Source organism: Babylonia areolata, chromosome 1 (assembly GCF_041734735.1).
Source record: "Babylonia areolata isolate BAREFJ2019XMU chromosome 1, ASM4173473v1, whole genome shotgun sequence".
In the NCBI taxonomy this organism is placed as follows: domain Eukaryota; kingdom Metazoa; phylum Mollusca; class Gastropoda; order Neogastropoda; family Buccinidae; genus Babylonia; species Babylonia areolata.
The window spans coordinates 12,780,099-12,802,598 of record NC_134876.1 but is presented as its reverse complement, the minus strand read 5'-3'; the positions used below and the strand labels follow the sequence as shown (position 1 = coordinate 12,802,598).

Here is a 22,500-nt window from a genome sequence, read left to right as displayed (position 1 = left end):
AGGTCTGTATGGAATGCTTTAAAAAAAATTTTTAACATAACACAAATCAGGTCATTCTAAGTGGGTATCGAATCATGTAAACACTGCTGTCAGAAAACAGACTCCGTGTCATGTTATGTCTCATGGTATTGATATATATCATCTGTTACGACTGAAGACAGAGGTAGAGACAGGCTTCTGTCGCAAACAAAACTTTGACTCTCAGAGTTTGTGGCACGTGTTTGTGAAAAATATAGATTGGAATAAAAACAACAAGAGAGGCAAGGCCTTCAAGACTCACTGGTGATAAATTACGTCCCCTAGCATTAATTACAGAGTAATTTCCCTTTTTTACTATCTCAGCACCAAAACGTTTGCAAAAATAAATAAAAATTCCATGCTTAGCAAAAGAAGTTCCTGTTTGAACAAAAAATGATAATAATGACTCCTCTTGTTGTTGTGTCAAATAAGAGGTCAAAGTGCCAAGTTTAGAGAATACAAAAAATACAAATATAACAGTAAATGCAGTTTGCATATAATTAGGCTTCTTTTTTCTTTTTTGTGCCCATCCCAGAGGTGCAATATTGTTTTAAACAAATTGACTGGAAAGAACTGAATTTTTCCTATTTTTATGCCAAATTTGATGTCAACTGACAAAATATTTGCAGAGAAAATGTCAATGTTAAAGTTTACCACGGACAGACACACAGACACACGGACACACAGACACACGGACACACAGACACACACACACAGACACACACACACAGACAGACACACACACACACACACACACACACACACACACACACACACACAACCGAACACCGGGTTAAAACATAGACTCACTTTGTTTACGCAAATGAGTCAAAAACGGAACAACAACAAAATGATGTTGTGTCTGCAGGCCCGAAGATAACACGATTCTTTGTGTAACCTTTCTTTGTCGGCTTACCTGTCAGTCTACCTGACTCTGCTTGTCTGTCTGTCTATCTGGATGTCTGTCTGCCTTTTTCTCTTTTTGGCATACAGAAAAAAAATAACTGGGCAGTTATTGGACTACGTAGATATAAATACAATAAACTACAATAAGTTCAGGTCAAACAACAACAAAACAACCAACAAATTAACAGCAACAATAATAAACAAACCGGCACACACGACCACACACACACACGCATACACACACACACACACACACAGAGTAAAAGAGAGAGAGACTGAGAGAATGACACACAGAGACACACACACAAACACATGATATACACACGCGCGCGCGCTTTCGGGTACTTTTGAACTGAGCCGAATCATTGTGAGCGTTATCAGCAGTATTATCACATTGTGTGGATAATGGAGTCAGATGATTATTCGTACTATCGAATAAGCTATAAAAAGTTAAATGAGTGAAGACAAAACAACATGAACTGAAGACAACCAGTGGCTTCTGTTCTTGCCACACTTGGCTGCGAGTACTGCTTGTGGCCGAGGTGTCCGTCCGTCCATTAGTGAACGTGAATCTCTCTCTCTCTCTCTCTCTCTCTCTCTCTCTATATATATATATATATATATATACATATATATATATATATATATATGTGTGTGTGTGTATCTATCTATCTATCTAACTATCTATCTATATATATATAAGCTTACCATCTATAGTTTCGTCCTCTGATGAGTCTATATACACTTCGATATCTATCTATCTGTCTATCTATCTAGTTAGCTACCTAGCTAGCTATAGATACCTACCTACCTATCTAACTATCTAACTCTGTGTGTGCGTGCGCGCGTGCGTGCGTGCGTGCGTGCGTGTGTGTGTGTGTGTGTGTGTGAGATCAACTGAAAACAACATAAAAGTATTAAAACTGTTCCACACAAAAAGGTATAATCATCCTGTGAAGTAACTTCCAATCCCAATAGGAGCACTGTTCGACTCCCACCCCACCCCCACATCCTGCCTCCCATCCCCTCACACCCACCCCAAACCTAGAACAGTGTTTTCGACGTCCCACTGAATTAAAACTGTGCGCGTCGTTGTGCGTACCAAACGACAGCGCTTCAACAGACACTGAAACCAGTCACAAGTACGGGAGAACGTTTCTCATACTGGGTCCAGAAAACATCCAGATGACGTTTACTGTGGCAGAACACTTGGTGACTTACAAACTAATGCCAAAAACCATCTGAAGAGAAGCCCAAATAATGTTAATCAAAACGGCTGCGACGGGCGCAATAGCCGAGTGGTTAAAGCGTTGGACTTTCAATCTGAGGGTCCCGGGTTTGAATCTCGGTAACGGCGCCTGGTGGGTAAAGCGTGGAGATTTTTCCGTTCTCCCAGGTCAACATATGTGCAGACCTGCTAGAGTCTCAAGCCCCCCTTCGTGTTTATACACACGCAGAAGATCAAATACGCATGTTAAAGATCCTGTTACCCATGTCAGTGTTTGGTGGGTTATGGAGACACGAAAATACCCAGCATGCATGAACCACGACGGAGTCATCGGCAAATCGAGGTTGGTCGTGAAACGGAAAGAAGCAAAAGACAGATCAATTAAAACAACGCTAAAAAGACCGATTCAACCACGTCTCGCTCAGTCCATGTAAAATTTCAAATCAAGTTGAAAATAACGAAAAAAACCTAAAAACAAGAGAGGCAAGGCCTTCAAGACTCACTTGTGATACACTTAAAAAAAAAACTCCAAGCTTTTTATGTATTGAGTATAATTTCAAAATGTAATGTTTAAGATGAGAAAGATCAGTTTAAAGCAAATTAAGTCCCGTGGCATTAATTACAGAGTAATTTCCCTTCTTTACTATCTGCACCAAAACGTTTCCAAAATAAATAAAAATTCCATGCTTAGCAAAAGAAGTTCCTGTTTGAACAAAAAATGATAATAATGACTTCTCTTGTTGTTGTGTCAGAATAAGAGGTCAAAGTGCCAAGTTCAGAGAATACAAAAAATATAAATATAACAGTAAATGCAGTTTGCATATAATTAGGCTTCTTTTTTTTATTTTTTTGTGCCCATCCCAGAGGTGCAATATTATTTTAAACAAGATGACTGGAAAGAACTGAATTTTTCCTTTTTCATGCCAAATTTGGTGTCAACTGACAAAGAATTTGCAGAGAAAATGTCAATGTTTAAGTTTACCACGGACACACAGACACACGGACACACACACACACACACACACACACACACACACACACACACACACACACACACACACAGACAACCGAACACCGGGTTAAAACAAACTCACTTTGTTTACACAAGTGAGTCAATGACCAGTTCACTCACGCCTGTTTCAAATGACGAACAATTCTAATCGAGTAATAAAATGAACTGGGAGCTGGACAAAAAAAAAAAAAGTATCCGGGGAGGATGGACACGTGGGGGTGGGACGGGGGACATGTCGGAACAAGAAAAACGAAAAGAAGTGCTGTCCTGCACAGTTGTTCCGGACATTTTCACGGTGCTCTCAGCTCCCCCTCTCAGTGTGTTCAGGTCGGTCAGACGGAGGATCAAGTGGAAGTGAAATGCTACTTTGTCAACGACACTAAGTGTCGGGTCATTCAGATAAAACAAGTGGGTGTACATTAATTTTGTGCTGCTGTCTCTTTCCGGTGTGTGTGTGTGTGTGTGTGTGTGTGTGTGTGTGCGTGTGTGTGTGTGTGTGTGTGTGTGTGTGTGTGTGTGCGTGTGTGTGTGTGTGTGTGTGTGTGTGTGTGTGTACGAGCGCAGGTGTATACGTGTATATGTATGTATGTATATTTGTGTGTGTGTGTGTGTGTGTGTGTGTGTGTGTGTGTGTGTGTGTGTGCTCGCGCGCACACACACGCGCGCACGCGTGCGTACTTGGGAATAAAAGACAATAAATAAAACAAAAAGACAAAACAAAAAGTAACAAGGGCAAAAAAGGAGGGGGGGCGGGGGGGGGGGACTCAAACAGGAACGAGCGCCGACCAACACGTGAAGGGCCAGAAGAAGGAAGAGGAAGATATGTCCCGAACAATGGGGTGTTGAGTCACTATCACCGTACAGACCCTTGCCACTGAGATAGACCTCATGCCGCCGTCAAACCCGGTCAGTCGCATTTCGTCGACTTGCTCGTAACACGATCATCCAGATCGTGACTGTCCAAAGTCTGCTTCAATGTACAACTACTGATTGAAACATTCCTGGCCTTTGATTAATAATGATGATGATGATGATGATAGAGTAATAAGAAAAAAGTAAATAAATAAAAAGGTAAGTAGATAAAATCTGTTGGTGTTTTTTTTTCCCCTCTCGTATCACATAAAACAGGAATGAGATATCTTGATATTGTCGGTTCAGGGAACAATATAAAATACCTCAGTAATCGTGGGGAGTGAGGCGGGGAGAGTGGGGGGGGGGGAGTGAGGGAAGAGAGAGAGAGGGTGGGGACACACACACACACACACACACACACACACACACACACACACAGATAGATAGTGTGGGGGATACCGACGTATTAATGTTCGTCTTTTAAACATTGTCAGAAATGTATTCCTTTGGTAAACAATTCTTTATGCCTCCTTTTTTAGATACGGACAATAGGCTATATAGTATTATCATTATTGCTGTTATCATTACTATCATCATTATCATTATTAGCATTCTTGTTGTTGTTACTGTTGTTGTGGGCTTAGTTGTTGTTATTAGGTCTATTATTAGACAAACATCATGTACAAATGTCATGAGGAATAAGCATAATTCTTTGAAAACTAAGATCCGAAATAAACGAGCACAGATATGATTACTTCAAACACGTCTTACCAGCAACTCCACCCGTGACTTTGCTGCTGAAGACGCTGTTCCGTCTGACATAGGCCCTGGTCCATGATACACATGGGATTGACCTGTTCCCTGGCCACTTTAAAACTGACATGTCCACGTTACCATTTCTGACATAAAACGTGACAATGGAAACAATGAACTAGTTATAGAAGACCCCCCCCCCCTCAAGCCCCCCTCCCCGCCCCCTCCCTATGTCCCCATATGTCTTTCATGATTTGCACTGAAGTAGATTAGATTATTAGCATAACTTACACAGTGTTGACCTAAATGTTTGATGTATACATGGAAACGCAGCGCCGGTTGTAAATGCACACAGACACAGACACACACAGACACAGACAGGCACACAGACACAGACACAGACACACACACACACACACACACACACACACACACACACACACACACACACACACACACACACACACACACCGCACTTCTTCTTTCGTATCTGCCTGCCTTCATCAAGTTGAAGATTCTGGCATTTAATTTACAAAGGTTCCGGTTTGCTGTTGTGTTGTGGTGTTTGTTTGGGTAGTCAGTGCCTAACTGAGGGGACTGGACAAGAGGGGTGGGGCCACCCACCCCTATTTCAGACCTTTAGACAGTGTTGGAAGGCCGTACTTTGTTGTGGGTGGGAAGGAATTTGGGAGTTGGGGGGAGGGAGGAGGGGCTTGGGGGGGCGTGGGGGGGGGGAGAGGGGAAGGGGAGAGGGGGGGGGAGGTCAGAAGTAGGATTGGAGGCTCTCCACCGAGGCTGATATTGCCTCAGGCGGGAGCTTGTTGTACTCCCTGGTAGTGCGGGGAAAGAAGGAAAATTTCCTGTAGTCCCCGTACCAGATTGACGTGGTGTACTGTTGATCGTGGGAGTGCCTGGTGTTGTGCTTGGGCTTCTGAAAAGTTGGTGCTCGCGTGGTGTCGATGATTATGTCTCCATGGCGGAACTCGTGCATCGTTATCAGGCGGGATCTCTTTCGCCGTTCTTCTAATGGTGCCCAAGTTAGCTGGTGTAGCATTTCTTACACGCTGGACGTTTGGCGGTAGCGATTTACCACCCAGCGGGCGGCCCTTCTTTGGACTTTCTCTAAGGTCTGTGTGTTGTTGATTCTGTACGGATCCCAGATCTGGCAGGCATATTCAAGCTGGGGTCGTACTAGGGCCTTAAAAGCGCAGTCTTTGATCGAGATGGCGCTAGTCTTCAGATTTCGGCGAAGAAAGCCTAAGGTCGTTGGCTTTGCTTGCTACGTTGTTGGTGTGTTTTTTCCAGCTGAGGTCGGTGGAGATCGTAACACCGAGGTATTTGGCTTCACTGGAGGATTTTAGTGGGTGATTATGCAGATGGTACGTTACTTCCATTTCTTGTCAGGACTTCACATTTGTCCGGGTGAAATGACATCTTCCATTTCTCTTCCCATTTTGCAAGTTTGTCCAAGTCACTGTGCAGAGCGTGTTGATCGGCGGCGTTGTTGATTTCCTTGTGGCATGCCGTGTCATCTGCAAATAGCCGTGCGGTGGATGACAAGCCCTCTGGTAGGTCGTTGATATACAGCAGGAAGAGGCAGGGGCCTAGCACGGAGCCCTGAGGTAATCCCGACTCTACAGGCGCAAACTTGGACGTAGCACCGTCGACGACAACTGCCTGCCTTCTGTTAGATAGGAAGCTACGGATCCAGTTGTTAATGTGGCCCGTGATTCTGCAGTACTGTAGTTTGTAGGTCAGGAGTGAGTGGGACACCTTGTCGAAGGCTTTTGCAAAATCCATGACTAACATGTCAACCTGCTTTCCTTTTTCCCTGCTGTATGTAATTTCGTCCATAAGACCTATCAGCTGGCTGACACAGGATCGTTTCTTTCTGAATCCGTGCTGTTCTCTGCAGAAGATGTTGTTTTTCTCCGCAAACGTCATGATAGTGTGTACGATGATGTGCTCCAGGAGTTTCCCAGGTATGCTTGTCAGCGAAATGGGTCTGTAGTTCTCTGGCCTGTAGCGCTCATCTTTTTTAAATATAGGTGAGACATAAAGATAAGATAAGATAAGATAAGATAAGAATAACTTTATTATCTCCAACTGGAGAAATTTGGTCAGGTGCATTATCACAACATAGACAAGTAAACAACATGGGGACCATAACTGTAAAAGCCAACAACAGCCCCTACAAATATTACGAAGATACAAATGTAAAAAATATCACATACATCGTTTCATACATATATCCACACACTGCAGGTAATAACTAGTATTCTTAATGTAAAAATAGAAAGAATTAAGAAACATTATTTGAATATAATTATAAACATAGCCTACTATACTGCACATTGATTATAATAGACAGATAAGATAAGAATAAAGATGAATTGCGGAAAACCACAACCAGATAATCAGCACACACCCGCACCGCACCACCCCCCCACCCCCACCCCCCACCCACCCACTCCACACACGCGGATAGCTTGATTAAACGAGAGTAATAAACATATGTTCTGAAATAAAAACATTTCACATATTCGCTTTTAAAAACATTGCAATTAATTATTACATCGTAATTATTAAACAGAAATATATTTAGAATATGGACGTTAGCATTAGACATATTCATTGTACATTCATCCTGCATATTGCACATTATTCTTCCTACATATTGCACATTCATTATAACCAATACAAACACCTGCGTGTCGCCCCCTCGCGAAGCGCCACATGGGCTGTTCTCCAGTCTTTCAGGGCTACCCCTGAGCTCAGAGAGGACTGGAAGAGTAGCGTGAGGGACGGAGCGAGTTCGTCGGCCAGCTCCTTGAGGATTCTGGGACTGATGTCGTCGGGGCCTGGAGCCTTCCTGGTTTTCAGGTTCTTTAGGAGCTTCTTGACGCCCTTCTCTGTGATGGTGATGTCGGTGCAGATTTGTCCACCAGGGTTTAGGCTCAGCCCGGTCCGCGTCTCAAATTCTTCCGGCGAGCAGGGTGAGCTCTTACTGAATGCCGACTGAAACTGGTTGTTCAGAGCTTCTGCCTGACACTGGGCGTCCGTGATGAGCTGACCATCTACCTTCAAGGGAGAGATGTTGGTCGATTCACGCGCACGATGCGTGAGTTTGTTTTTTTGTTTTTTGTTGTTGTTTTTTTCGTACTGATTCTGTTTTATCATGTTTGTTTAACTGTTCAGAACGTTGTTCTGATAAAGAAATGAGTGGAAGAGTTTATCATGATAACACGATAGCACCAACACAGTGGAAGAGTTTATCATGATAACACGACAGCACCAACACAGTGGAAGAGTTTATCATGATAACATGACAGCACCAACACAGTGGAAGAGTTTATCATGATAACATGACAGCACCAACACAGTGGAAGAGTTTATCATGATAACATGACAGCACCAACACAGTGGAAGAGTTTATCATGATAACATGACAGCACCAACACAGTGGAAGAGTTTATCATGGTAACATGACAGCACCAACACAGTGGAAGTTATCATGATAACATGACAGCACCAACACAGTGGAAGAGTTTATCATGATAACATGACAGCACCAACACAGTGGACGTTATCATGATAACATGACAGCACCAACACAGTGGAAGAGTTTATCATGGTAACATACATATACATATATAGGCTACTTGCCCTTGTGTACAAGGCTGCAGTAGGCTACTTCCTGCTTGAATCGGAGACAGTGATCTTAGTATCAGTATCGGTATCAGTAGCTCAAGGAGGCGTCACTGCGTTCGGTCAAATCCATATACGCTACACGTCTTCTGCCTAGCAGATGCCTGACCAGCAGCGTAACCCAACGCGCTTAGTTAGGCCTTGAGAAAAAAAGAAGAAGAAAATAATAAAATAAAATAGAACAAATAAAAAAAATAAAAAAAGATAAATAAATAATAATAGTAATAATAATAATAATGATTATTATTATTATTATTATGGTATTTATAAGGTGCAAAATCGTGATGAAATCAACTCGAAGCGCACAAAAAACAAAACAAAAATAAATAAGGAAATAAATAAAAACAAATCAATAAATAAAAAAAATGTTAAAAAAAATAAAAAGACAATAATGATGACAAATGAGCAAATAAATGTAAAACATGCAGACACACACACACACACACACACACACACACACACACACACACACACACACATGCATAACAGATATGCAACAAACATGTAGTTTCACAGATATGAAAGCACAATCAAATACACGTAGACGTACATGAGCCCCAACACACACACACACACACACACACACACACACACACAACCTTGCGTACATATTCAAAGATCGCGGTTTCTCTTTGTGGTGGTTGTACGGGGTGTAGATAGAGAGAGTGGGTGGGTGGAGTGGGTGGCTATTTATAGCTCATCGATGGCCACAGGATAACGGAGAAGGAAGTGGGAGACAGAGGGGTGATATCCACCTTCATTTAACTCGGGTGCTGAAGGAGTCAGCGGTCAGATTTCCCCCTGACATCACTGTGTCCCAGCACCACACCATACCACCAGACATCCCTCAAGCAGACATCACTGACAGATGATCTGTCGCTGGCGACCACAGGTCTGTATAACAGGCAGGCAGACTAGAGTTGAATCTGAAACTTCCGATGCAACGTGTTTATTGTTTTTTCTCACTTTTTCTTTTAAGCCGACGAAACATCTTCTGTTTTCCGATCAGGGAACGAACCATGATGCACTGAAATGCGCATCTAGGGGAAAAGCAAAACAAAGAAGCTTTCCAAAACTTCAATTTGCAAAGGATTAAAAACTGCGCCTCAAGAATCGATTTGAAAAAAGAAGCAGAGCATGCAAGTATCAGCTTTTGAAAGAACTGCACTGGCTGTCTATTTAATTTCAACTTGGAAACAAAGCTGCAGCTCTTGCCTATCGCTATTTTGATGGTGTTTTGATCGGTCGCTCCTGCCCTTCCTGTCCGCTTCATTTCAGCTGTACGCACCACCGCACTTCTCGTTCTGTACATTGTTCCAGTGAAAAACTCTTGACACAGCCAGCACTTCAAACTGAAGACAGACCGGAGACGTGGGCCTGCTTTCACTGCACCAATAATTTGGAACTCACTTTCTATCTAGTCTGGACAACTCTTAATGAATTTTAATTTCGTCTCAGTTAAGACTTTTATTTTGCCCTGCATCCGGTTTATAATGTCATAGGTTGTGTGCCTCTGTGTGTGTGTGTGTGTGTGTGTGTGTGTGTGTGTGTGTGTGTGTGTGTGTGTGTGTGTGTGTGTAGATACGTGAAATTTAATAAGTTATCATATCCGGGTCATTTTATGCTGGCAGCAAACGGTCCGAGGCAAACAAATAAATGATTAATGAAATGAAATGAAATACAATAAAATAAAATAAAAATCGTGTATCAGAACAATCGCCAGTTGTAATCTTGGCCCGGTGCAAATTACAAGCCGATAATCATGCCGAGCTTTCGGTGTGGCGGACAGACGGCGTGGCGAGAAAGTAAGTGTGTGGCCTGTTCGATCACCACCCTCACTTGGCGTGTTGCGGCTATATCACATCAGCGTTGGATTGATGTTGGTGTTTCATGCCTGTTTGGGGGTGTTCCTACATTTTGTATGTGACTGACTGTCCCTGATATCTTGCTTGCGAGTCCGATGTTTGATGCGGAGTATCGTGGTGGCAGTCCTATTGTGTGAAGGCTTTTCTGCAGAGATCTGCTCATAATTCTGATCCTTTTCGTTGCAGACCACGTGAATGTCTTGAAGCCTTTCACGGCTGTCTGTGAGTGGAAATATATCATTGTGAAATATTCTATCATTGTCAAATAATCTATCCTGTGGAACAGGCAATTACTGATTTTCTTTACAAGCATGGATTAAGTTGCTTAATATTTTCTAATGCGATTGGTTATTGCCCCTCCCCCCTTCTTTGTTTTTTTCGTTAAATAACGTAGGGGAGAGTCTCCTAATTTGGACCACTTTTTTGAATAGTGCAATATCTCAAAGACAAAAGCATAGATTTCAGTCCAGATGGTTCCTGATTATTGTTATGAGTACTGACAACCAAACCACAGCCAATCTAAACAATAACTCTTCAAACTTTAACAAAAACTTAGAAAAAAAAACAAAAACCGCAAGTGGTCCATATTTGGGGACTTGGTACCAAATATGGACCAGCATGGCTTCTAATATGGACCAGGTCTTAATATGCATGAAATGAGAATATGTGCAAAAGAAACCATCTGAAAATGCATTCTCCAGTTTTAAAACGGGATAGCCTAAATACTTTTAAAGAAATATGCCAAAATTAAACATGTTCACACGCATATTAGCATTTCTGCACATGCACTTGTGCGCGTGGACTCACACACACACACACACACACACACACACACACACACACACACACACACACACATATCTTTAAAAAAAAGTTTTAGCAACAATTTCTCCAAATTATGGTGACAGTAGTCAGTAAGATGAATATAATTATAAGCAAACTTGACCAAAGTGTTTTTTGTTGTTGTTGTTGTTTTGAAGCTGCAGTAGCCTAACTCACACACACACACACACACACACACACACACACACACGCGCGCGCGCGCGCGCACACACACACACTCCCTCTCTCTCTCACACAAGGTCCAGTGGTCTAAAATAACTTAAAATCGTGTGTAGATATAATTGATTTTTTTTTTTTTAAATGCAGTCTCCTCTGGTCCATATTGAAAGACTTTGGTGGTCCATATTAGAGGAAACTGTGCTTACACAAAAACAAGCATTTTAAAGAGGAAGCAGAAACCCCTTCACTTTAACTCTCTCCATACGAACGGCGAAAGAGACGACGTCAACAGCGTTTCATCCCAATTACCATCATCAAATGTTGCAAGTGGAAGGCTCTTATACTGAAGAGGTGAATGTTGACAAAGAATACCACAATTCTGACGACGGAAGCTAAAGATTGGGTCATTCAGACACCCACTGGACATCCGAGGGGTCTGTGTAGAGGAGAAGAGAGGACTGGCCGTACTGAGTGAGTTAAAGAGGAAACAGAAACCCCTTCACTTTAACTCATGCAGTATGAGGAGGGACAGGCATGTGACCATTTATCACGCTATAGCTTAAATGCAATATTATCAAAAAGATACTTCAGTAGAAAAAAAATGCGCAGACAAACTTTTAAACTGCAAAGCACTGAAACTTTAAAGACTTACCGTTTCCGCACCCTTCGCTTTTCCGCCATTGTGACGTTAGTAAACGAAGCAGGGGAAGCACCTCCTTCTACAGTGTTCAAATTTGTATGACTTAGACAAAACGGTTGTGGTCCAAATTAAGAGACGGTCCATAATCGGCGACCCTCCCCTACAACAGACATTATCTATACATTCGTGTTAGTTTAATATTCTCTTTGTGTATTGCTTTTTTTTTTTTCATTGAACATTTTTTCAGCTTGCGAAGTATACCGAAATTTAATCTTGTGAATTCTACGGTGGCGGACGTCTCTCTCACACACACACACACACACACACACACACACACACACACACACACACAAGCTTGTGTAGCACTTTGAACTTTTACAAAATTATATATGTTTAGCTGATTAGACCAGTGATGCAATTCAGCAGACATGTTGCAAAATACAATTCGGACATTCAACTACACGAACAATTTCATCGTTTATTCCGATACAACTTACACTGACTGTGCGCTGTTTTGAAGAATTGGAGCCAGACGGTCAAATCCACGGGACACAATTAGCCAATGTGAATGAGGACTTCGTGCGCATGCGCATCTTATGAATGTTCATCAGACGACAGCAGTTAACACTTCGGTAAGAAAGTGGTTGGAATCAGTATGCTTGAAGATCGATATCTGACAAGATTTGGTGTACTTGAGTGAAGGAAGGTTACATTCACTAGATTAAAGTGTTCTTGGGTCACGCAAATTGACGTTATTAACAGTGGCGTAAGCGTTAACGCTGCACTTGTCGACAAGCACTTGAGTGAAAGTAATGGGGTTGTCTTGCCTTGAAAAACAACAGATAAGGGCTTAAAAAAACAGAAGAAGAAAAAAAAAGGAATCACACCACAACCATTGCGAAAGGCACACAGACTTTGTGACTTCCTAGTTATATATCATGTAAGCCGTGTCAGTATGGTCTCTCTCTCTTGATATATTAAGAAACAGGTATACCTATGTTTATGATGTGCGTGTATATTTTATGTAGGCCTCTATATCTATACTTTTTCGTCATGAATACATGTATTATGATTATGCACATTTTATATGTATGTATTTTAGTGCGTCCGAATGTCATGTCTGTACTTTTGCAACCCTTTGTTATTCATGTGTGAACGATCATGCGTGTGTGTGGGTGTGGGTGTGTACGTTCTCGTGGTTTTGTACAATTGTCCAGGGAGGCAGCTGGTGGGTCATTTTGCCTCAGGAAGGAAGGTGGGGGAGTGGGGGTGGGGGCTGAGTTGGGGCGCGGAAGCAGCAATCAGCCCACAGCGTTGAAAGTAAAATACTGACTGTACTATAAGCCTTGGGTTTATCAACTCGGTGTCATCGTTTAATCACAGCCGTCCTCGTCATTAAAATCGTTGCTGTTGCAGTTGATGCTTTTCTTTCATCGTCTTCTGCTTGATTCGATGCTACTGTTAGTTTCAAAATATCGTTTGTTATACGATCGCGGCTAAGAAAGATATATGTTTGCACATCATTTTATACTTACACAGTTATGGTCATCCGTATTGGTTCTGTGCGTTTCAGATGCGCTAAGTATCAAGAACGGTCGAGATGACGTCATCAAGTGATATCACCCTTCTGCTGACGTCAGACGGCAAAGATTGGGGGAAATACCTATCGGACAGACTGAGCGGGTTTCCCCAAGTCTCACACGCCTCTCTAGACCTCAGTGACCCTCAGCGGGAAAACCCGGCAGAGCTGAAGTCAGCGTGCAGACGATCTGCCGTTGTGCTTTTATTGGCTACCCAGGGTCTGCTGAACTACATGCAAAAAAGGTCAGGTTATTTCGTCCCGGCCTTGCGGGAACTCTCTTCCACCGCCTCTGTCGTCGTCCTGTTACTGCTGGACAGAAAATACCTGGATGACGTAACGCACAGGTACGGGTACATCACGGGCGGGTGGAGGTACACTGTCGCGGGCGACACTCCTGTGGAAGTGCAGCAGAAGATCGCGGAAGTGCTGGACATTGTGGATCAGAACCGACAGGCCAGGAGTGAGAGAACTCTGTCGTCTTCCTCACGTACATCGTCAAAATTACCTGTGCAGTTCTTCCCGTCCACAGTGTATGAGGTAAACTGTGACTGTTCATTCTATCACTTCCATCACTCTCTCTAAATCTGTCTCTGTTTCTGTCTTGTCTTATCTGTCTGTCTGTCTGTCTCTCTGATATTATGACCGCGTATTTCTTGTTTTTGCTGTATGATCATGACGGACAGTGGCCTACGTATGAATGAATTATCCGTATCCCCCCCCCCCTCTCTCTCTCTCTCTCTCCCTCTCTTTCAGTTTAAGGCCCCTGTTCAGCAGTTCCTCCTATTAATTTTACTGAAAAATGTTCATCGTTGATGATTTTGACAAAGTGGCGTTTGCATGCAGTGCATTGTAACATATTACACTTAATGTGCTGTGTTGAGGATTTTTTATGGATTGTTTTGTTCGTTATATTCCACTGCATCCATTTGTTTTGTACTTATGAGCATTGTGTCGATATCTTCTTTCAGTGTTGTTAGATAACCCGCATGAAGTGATGAATGTTGATTCGCACACGCCCTTCGGGACGAGGATGGTAGGAGACGTTCCTTCACTATTCAGTGACCTCAGACCGAATGTGTGGGTTGCAGAGAAACACGAAGGTCGCTATGGTGTTCAAGGAAGACGTGCAAGGGGAGGTTACTCTCAAGCTGGAGCAGACAGACCAACCACTGATAGCCAGTCGGGAGACTACCACAGTCTTTACCTTTACTGCGCCGCGTAAGGGACTTCCCGACCTCTCTTTTATTAACACACACAAGGGCGCGCGCGCACACACACATACAGACAGACAGACAGAGACACACAGACACAGACAAACAGACACACACACACACACACACACACACACACACACACACACAGAAGGTCATACTGAAGGAAGAGAATGGGTTTTGTGAGGTTCCTTTTTTGTGTGGCGATTCAACTGCAGGAATACGGAGAGAGAGACAGACAGACAGCAAAAGGGAAAGAGACAGAGAGATAACATTATATCACCTTTTATTTACTTCCTTTTTTTTCTTCTAAATTCACATGGATTGTAGAGGTGATAATAGTTACATTAACAATGATTATGATCATGATCATGCTGATTACAACGATGATGACATTGGTTACAATGACAGTGATGATGATTACAATGATGGCGGTGATGATTACAAAATGATGGTGATGATAATTACAATAGTAGTAATAATGATTACAATGACGGTGTTGATGATTACAGAATGACGGTGATAATGATTACAATGACGGTGATGATGATTACAATAGCGGCGATGATGATTACAATGATGGTGATAATGATTACAATGACGGTGTTGATGATTACAGTGGCAGCGACGATGATCACAGTGATGGTGATAATGATTGCAAAGACGGCGATGATGATTACAGTGACAGCGACGGTGATCACAATGACATGATAGTGAAGTCTAGGTGGTAAAGGTTCCAGAGAAGAGTTCCCGAACCAGCACGTGCCCCTCGTTCCCCTCACTGTGCAGAGAAGCCTTCGGGGAAGTACTATGTGACCGTCCTCGTGGACAACAGGCGGCAGCGGGGTCGGCCCGAGCTGACCTTCCGGGGCACGGAGGTGGCGTCGCTCACCAGCCCCCGCTACCTGGCCGAAGCCCTGTGCCTTCCTAATGTGCAGGACCTGGACCTCCGCCTCAGGGACCTCTTCAACGACAGCGTGCCGGCCGACCAGGGTCTGGAGGTCCTCTTCCGTCACCTGCCGGACCTCGATCCGGCTGGTCAGTGTGGGCACGATACGGACGCTGACTGGTGATAGTTATTATGATGATAGTGGATTCTTGTGGTGCCCTTGACGGGCGCAATAGCCGAGTGGTTAAAGCGTTGGACTTTCAATTTGAGGGTCTCTGGTTTCGAATCTCGGTAACGGCACGTGGTGGGTATAAAGGGTGGAGTTTTTTTTCGATCTCCCAGGTCAGCATAATGTGCAGACCTGCTTGTGCCTGAACCCCCTTCGTGCGCACACACACAAACACACACACAAACGCACAAACACACACACACACACACACACACACACACACACACACACTTATCCATACGTTTTTCGTATGATTATAAGTGTACAGTACATTTATTGATGCATGAATGGTGGTTATCCATGCAAATTATTCCACGTGAGCTCGACTTTCCTTTACGTCATTGATGACTCCCTTGACCTTTTTGAATCATTTCATTCATTGGAGTCATTGATTCTTTCATTGATTGATTCATTGATTAAGTCATGCATTGATTCATTGATTGATTGATTCATTGATTCAGTCATGCATTCATTCATTCATTTCCTCTCTTTCCACGCCTTTCACAGACCGACACAAGAACGCAGACACGCAATACCCAACCCTGCTTCACTACGCAGCTGCCTTTGGTCTGTCCGAGTTCTGTGCCGCCCTCTTGGATTGCCCGGGGAGTTACAGAGCTTTCTCCATCCGTAACTGTGACGGGCTGGACCCCGCTGAACTGGCCGCTGAAAATGGGTTCGATGAACTGGAGGACTACATCCTCGACTTCATGGTGAGGGAGAGATGTCCACAGATTGTTTGTTTGTTGGCGGTGTGTGTGTGTGTGTGTGTGTGTGTGTGTGTGTGTGTGTGTGTGTGTGTGTGTGTGTGTGTGTGTGTGTGACCAGACTGTGACAATCTAAAAATAGTTGAGGATGTGAACATCTGGAGGGAAATAATCCATTCACATGCGGTGAACGGAAAACAGTCGATCAGTTCGAACAAACAGAAAGAAAACAATAAAAACGAACGAATAAAAACACGCCGGAAACAGTGGCCGCAGGGATGATAAACCGACTCTGCTTACAAGGAGAAGAAGAAAACACACACACACACACACACACACACACACACACACACACACACACACACGAATTATTTCTTTGTTTCTGTCGAGACAAAGTGCCCATGGTTTACCGGGTACGTCTTGGTGGATTCTTATACTGATATGAAAGAACTAAAATGTTAGTTTTGGATATAGTTGCTCGTGAATTTATTTATTTATTTAGGTTTTAAATCCAGAAGTTCATGGAAAGGGAATAAAGAGAAAGGTGTGATACATAGATAGATAGGTGTGTGCGTACGTGTATGTGTGTGTGTGCGCGCGCGCGCGCGTGCGTGCGTGATATATATATATATATATATATATATATATGCGTGTGTGTGTGTGTGTGTGTGTGTGTGTGTGTGTGTTACAGGAGATACAGGTGGCAGCCAGTGACGCCGAGCCGCACTACATGAAAATGGATATCAGCGACAGTCATACTCGTGAGACGGGTGAGAAGAACCCCTTCCTTTTTCGTTCCCTCCACCCTGTTTGCTGTTTTCCTTCCTCGGCTGTAAAACTGATTCACTGTCCTCTGTCGTTCTTTTATTTGTTTCACGAAATTCGATTTTGTGTTTGTTTGATTTCGGGTTGTTGTTTTGGTTGTTTCTTTGTGTGTGTGTGTGTGTGTGTGTGTGTGTGTGTGTGTGTGTGTGTGTGTGTGTGTGTGTGTGTGTGTGTGTGTGTGTGTGTGTGTGCTTATTAAATGTTTATTTCGTGGAATGTTGTGGCGTGGTGGTCAGCATTCATTATGACCATAATGTTGCGTGTGTCATAGACCCTGAAACTTAAAGAGTACCTGTGTGTGTATCTCTCTTTCTTTCTCTCACTATCCTCTTCTGACCTGTCTTTTTTATGCACATGCTGGATGTATGGCTCACGCCCTAAGAAAACCTCTACGAGAACCCGATAGTTCCATGGCTCAGGGAAGCAACCGCTCGGTCCCCGACAAGTCCACGTCAGCAAGGCCCAGCCTTGCCACCCAGACCTGAGCCACGTGTCACCTCCTCCTCCACCACCCCCTCCAGCCTCTCCAGCCCCAGCCCGGCCCTGCCACCCAGACCTGAACCATGTGTCACCTCCTCCTCCACCACCCCCTCCAGCCTCTCCAGCCGCAGCCCGGCCCTGCCACCCAGACCTGAACCACGTGTCACCTCCTCCTCCACCACCCCATCCAGCCCTTCCTCAGAGTACTGGACAATCGCATCAGCCACCAGCATCGCTCGACGGCCACCAATTTCACCACCACCACCTCACAGTAAGAAACTGGTGTCTCCTTGTATAAGTGGGAATCATTGATGGAAAGACTGAACACGCGCACGCTCGTACACATGTACGCACATGGCTGCACACGAAGTAATCGCACTGCACACACACACACACACACACACACACACACACACACACACACACACACACACACACACACATATATATATATATATATATATATATATATATATATATATATATATATATAATAATATACACGAGAGTGCACTCAAGCACGCACGCGCGCATTCACACGTTCACATACATGCACACACGTACTTTAACACACACACACACATCATGATTATATATATATATTTATTTATTTATATACGCACACACAGAGTAAATGTAACAAAGATGTAACTACATATAATAAGTACATATAACAGGTCATGTGATAGATATCTTCACACTTAAACATCAACAGTGTTACTAAACATAGCCTCATTTCAAACCAAACAAAAAATAAATGCACGGAATGAAATGAAAAAAACAACAACAACAAAACAAACAAGGAAGGAAACAATAACAAAAATAATGATGTAATAATGCGCTGTATTAGAACTCCTTACATACAAGTCAAAGTAAAAAAAACACACAAAAAAACAACAACAAACAAACCGCACAAACAACAGTGATAGTAAACAAAAATTCAAAGGAAATAGAAGAATAAATGTATAGACGACAAAAGCAAACAACTAAAATGATACATCAGTGTGTTACAAATCGTGTAAACCTCGTGGCACCAATGCTGAATCGGTGAGGGTCGGGGTTCGAGTACTGTTTCAGCATGGTGACGTGCCCTTGGGGGAGGCACTCTTTTTTCCGATTTTCCTCACGCCATGGGTACATGACTGCGGTCAGGGACGGCGGGACTGGGCCCTGCCCTCCTGCACCAAGCCCTGAACTGAGTGGATGTGAATTCAGTGCCCCGATAGCTATAAAGGATTGCTCCTCTTCTTCTCATTCATATCATCATCATTATCTTCTTCTTCTTCCTCCTGCTCCTCCTCCTGCTCTTGTTATCATCATCTTCTTCTTCTTCTGCTTCTTCTTTTTCTTTAACTCCGAGAAGAGCCACTTGAGAGTCCACCAGATTCCTCCAGTCTTGTCGATTGTGTCAAAAAAGCCTGGGTCTCTGTAGACAGTGTGTAAAGGACAAATGGACTGTTAGCCATAACCAGACGTGTGATAGTGTGTAAAGGACAAAGGGACTGTTAGCCATAACCAGACGTGTGATATTGTGTAAAGGACAAATGGACTGTTAGCCATAACCAGACGTGTGATAGTGTGTAAAGGACAAAGGGACTGTTAGCCATAACCAGACGTGTGATAGTGTGTAAAGGACAAAGGGACTTTCAGCCTTTACCAGACGTGTGACAGTTTGTAAAGGACAAAGGGACTTTCAGCCTTTACCAGACGTGTGATAGTGTGTAAAGGACAAAGGGACTTTCAGCCTTTACCAGACGTGTGACAGTTTGTAAAGGACAAAGGGACTTTCAGCCTTTACCAGACGTGTGATAGTGTGTAAAGGACAAAGGGACTTTCAGCCTCTACCAGACGTGTGATAGTGTGTAAAGGACAAAGGGACTTTCAGCCTTTACCAGACGTGTGACAGTTTGTAAAGGACAAAGGGACTTTCAGCCTTTACCAGACGTGTGATAGTGTGTAAAGGACAAAGGGACTTTCAGCCTCTACCAGACGTGTGATAGTGTGTAAAGGACAAAGGGACTTTCAGCCTTTACCAGACGTGTGATAGTGTGTAAAGGACAAAGGGACTTTCAGCCTTAATTAACCAGACGTGTGATAGTTTGTAAATGACAGAGGGACTTTCAGCCTTAATTAACCAGACGTGTGATAGTGTGTAAAGGACAAAGGGACTTTCAGCCTTAATTAACCAGACGTATGACAGTTTGTAAAGGACAAAGGGACTTTCAGCCTTAATTAACCAGACGTGTGATAGTGTGTAAAGGACAAAGGGACTTTCAGCCTTAATTAACCAGACGTGTGATAGTTTGTAAATGACAGAGGGACTTTCAGCCTTAATTAACCAGACGTGTGACAGTTTGTAAAGGACAAAGGGACTTTCAGCCTTAATTAACCAGACATGTGACAGTTTGTAAAGGACAAAGGGACTTTCAGCCTTAATTAACCAGACGTGTGATAGTGTGTAAAGGACAAAGGGACTTTCAGCCTTAATTAACCAGACGTGTGACAGTTTGTAAAGGACAAAGGGACTTTCAGCCTTAATTAACCAGACGTGTGACAGTTTGTAAACGGCAGAGGGACTTTTAGCCTCAATTAACCAGACCTGTTGTGTGTGTGTGTCAGGCGGGGTGTTGCCCAGGTCAGTCAGTATGGCCGGTGGGGCGACAGTGCAGGAGGCAGGTCGTCAGCACCAGCAGCACAAAGCCGCCAGTCTGCCCAGGAAAGTCAGCCTGGACTCCTCCGTTTTCACCGACATGGACAGCACTCAGCGGGGTGAGGGTGCCCCGGGGAGGGGGAGGGGGAGGGGGAGTGGCGGGGGTCTGGAAGGTGTTGCTATTCTCTATCTTTTCTGCTTTGTGTGTGTGTGGGGGGCTGGGGTAGGGGGTAGGGTGTGTGTGTTTGTGTGTGTGTGTGTGTGTTTGTGCGTGTCTTTGTGTTTGTGTGTGTGTATTTGTGTGTGTGTGTGTTTGTGCGTGTCTTTGTGTGTGTGTGTGTGTGTGTGTGTGTGTGTGTGTGTGTGTGTGTGTGTGTGTGTGTGTGTGTGTGTGTGTGTGTGTGTGTGTGTGTGTGTGTGTGTGTCTTTGTGCGTGTCTTTGTGTTTTGTGTGTGTGTGTGTGTGTGTGTGTGTGTGGTGTTATTCGAACAGACTGATAGATAGACACGCCCACGCATGCACGCGTTCGCATACACACACACACACACACACACACACACACACACACACACACACACACACACACACACACACAACACAACACAACACAACACACATTTTATTTTTCTGTGCCTGTGATCACAACTGATGCTGACTGAGTGTGTTGTCATTCTCTCCAACAGCCCCAGCGGCAGAGCTGCCTGAAGGCGCCCTGGGTTCCCGCAGTCAGAGCGAGCTGATCGGGGTGCAGGAGCTGGTGAAGAGCCAGGAAATCAACCAGAACGAGGCCCACATGCTCTTCAAGGGCTGGCAGCAGCGGTACGGCAGAAGCACCGCCGCCAGCTTCAAGGACAGGCAGGTGGGTCACCACTAGCCAAGTGTGACAGTTTAGTCGTGTCCGACTATGACCATCAGAACAGCAGAGGAGGCAACTGCTGTTCCGACTACTGGGCTAGAATTTGATTATAGTGGAGACTGTCTTGCACAAGTTACATCCCCACTCTCTCGGCCAGGAGGGTTTTAACAGTCGGCGTTGGAATGGTTCCCAAAGGCCAACTAGCCCCCATGTCTGCAGCACTAAGTGCCAGTGCAATTTTGCCTCCAAGTTTGAAAGTCGCCGTCTTTCACAAAAGACTTAGCTGTACAGCTGTAAATGATTTCCCATTGCAATGGAGAAACTATTGATAATACAGCTCTCACTTTGCTGTTGGCCCAACTGTAAACTAACGTCAATCTGTGATATAAGCTGAGTGTTGGGCCTGACGACTTACCAAGGCCTCAGCCATAAACTACATGACCTTAAAGGCCTCAGGACAGGTAGGTGAGTCACGACTCACCAAGACCTCAGCTATAAACTACATGACCTCAGGACAGGTAGGTGAGTCACGACTCACCAAGACCTCAGCTATAAACTACATGACCTCAGGACAGGTAGGTGAGTCACGACTCACCAAGACCTCAGCTATAAACTACATGACCTCAGACAGGTAGTGTGAGTCACGACTCACTCAGACCTCAGCTATAAACTACATGACCTCAGGACAGGTAGGTGAGTCACGACTCACCAAGACCTCAGCTATAAATCGTATGACCTCAGGACAGGTAGGTGAGTCACGACTCACCAAGACCTCAGCTATAAACTACATGACCTCAGGACAGGTAGGTGAGTCACGACTAACCCAGACCTCAGCTATAAACTACATGACAGGACAGGTAGGTGAGTCACATCTTACCAAGACCTCAGCTATAAACTACATAACCTTAAAGCCCTCAGGACAGGTAGGTGAGTCACGACTCACCAAGACCTCAGCCATAAACAACATGACCTTAAGAGCCTCATCCAATTGGTCGTTTAACTCCCCCCAGTCGGTCAGGACTTCATTGACAACATCCACCCCCGAAAACGGAGGATGGCTGCCTACGTGGATGGTCACACACGTAAA

At 44.0% G+C, this 22,500-nt stretch overlaps 1 protein-coding gene across 6 annotated transcripts in view; it reads left to right on the top strand.

Moving 5' to 3' along the window:
* Positions 1-22,500, top strand: part of LOC143291206 (uncharacterized) — a 28,027-nt gene that overhangs the window by 1,007 nt on the left and 4,520 nt on the right. For 2 of the 6 annotated variants that reach the window (XM_076600966.1, XM_076600983.1), the window contains exons 2-9: positions 13,558-14,103; positions 14,655-14,784; positions 15,567-15,815; positions 16,403-16,608; positions 17,294-17,372; positions 17,810-18,178; positions 20,527-20,676; positions 21,241-21,416. In XM_076600966.1, the coding sequence (XP_076457081.1) occupies positions 13,585-14,103; positions 14,655-14,784; positions 15,567-15,815; positions 16,403-16,608; positions 17,294-17,372; positions 17,810-18,178; positions 20,527-20,676; positions 21,241-21,416 (1,878 nt within the window). In that variant the 5' untranslated portion in view covers positions 13,558-13,584. Of the gene's footprint in view, positions 1-9,240; positions 9,370-10,241; positions 10,283-10,310; positions 10,565-12,504; positions 12,617-13,557; positions 14,104-14,654; positions 14,785-15,566; positions 15,816-16,402; positions 16,609-17,293; positions 17,373-17,809; positions 18,179-20,526; positions 20,677-21,240; positions 21,417-22,500 lie in introns of those variants that run through there. The other 4 variants (XM_076600975.1, XM_076600992.1, XM_076600999.1 and 1 more) reach the window with 4 other exon arrangements.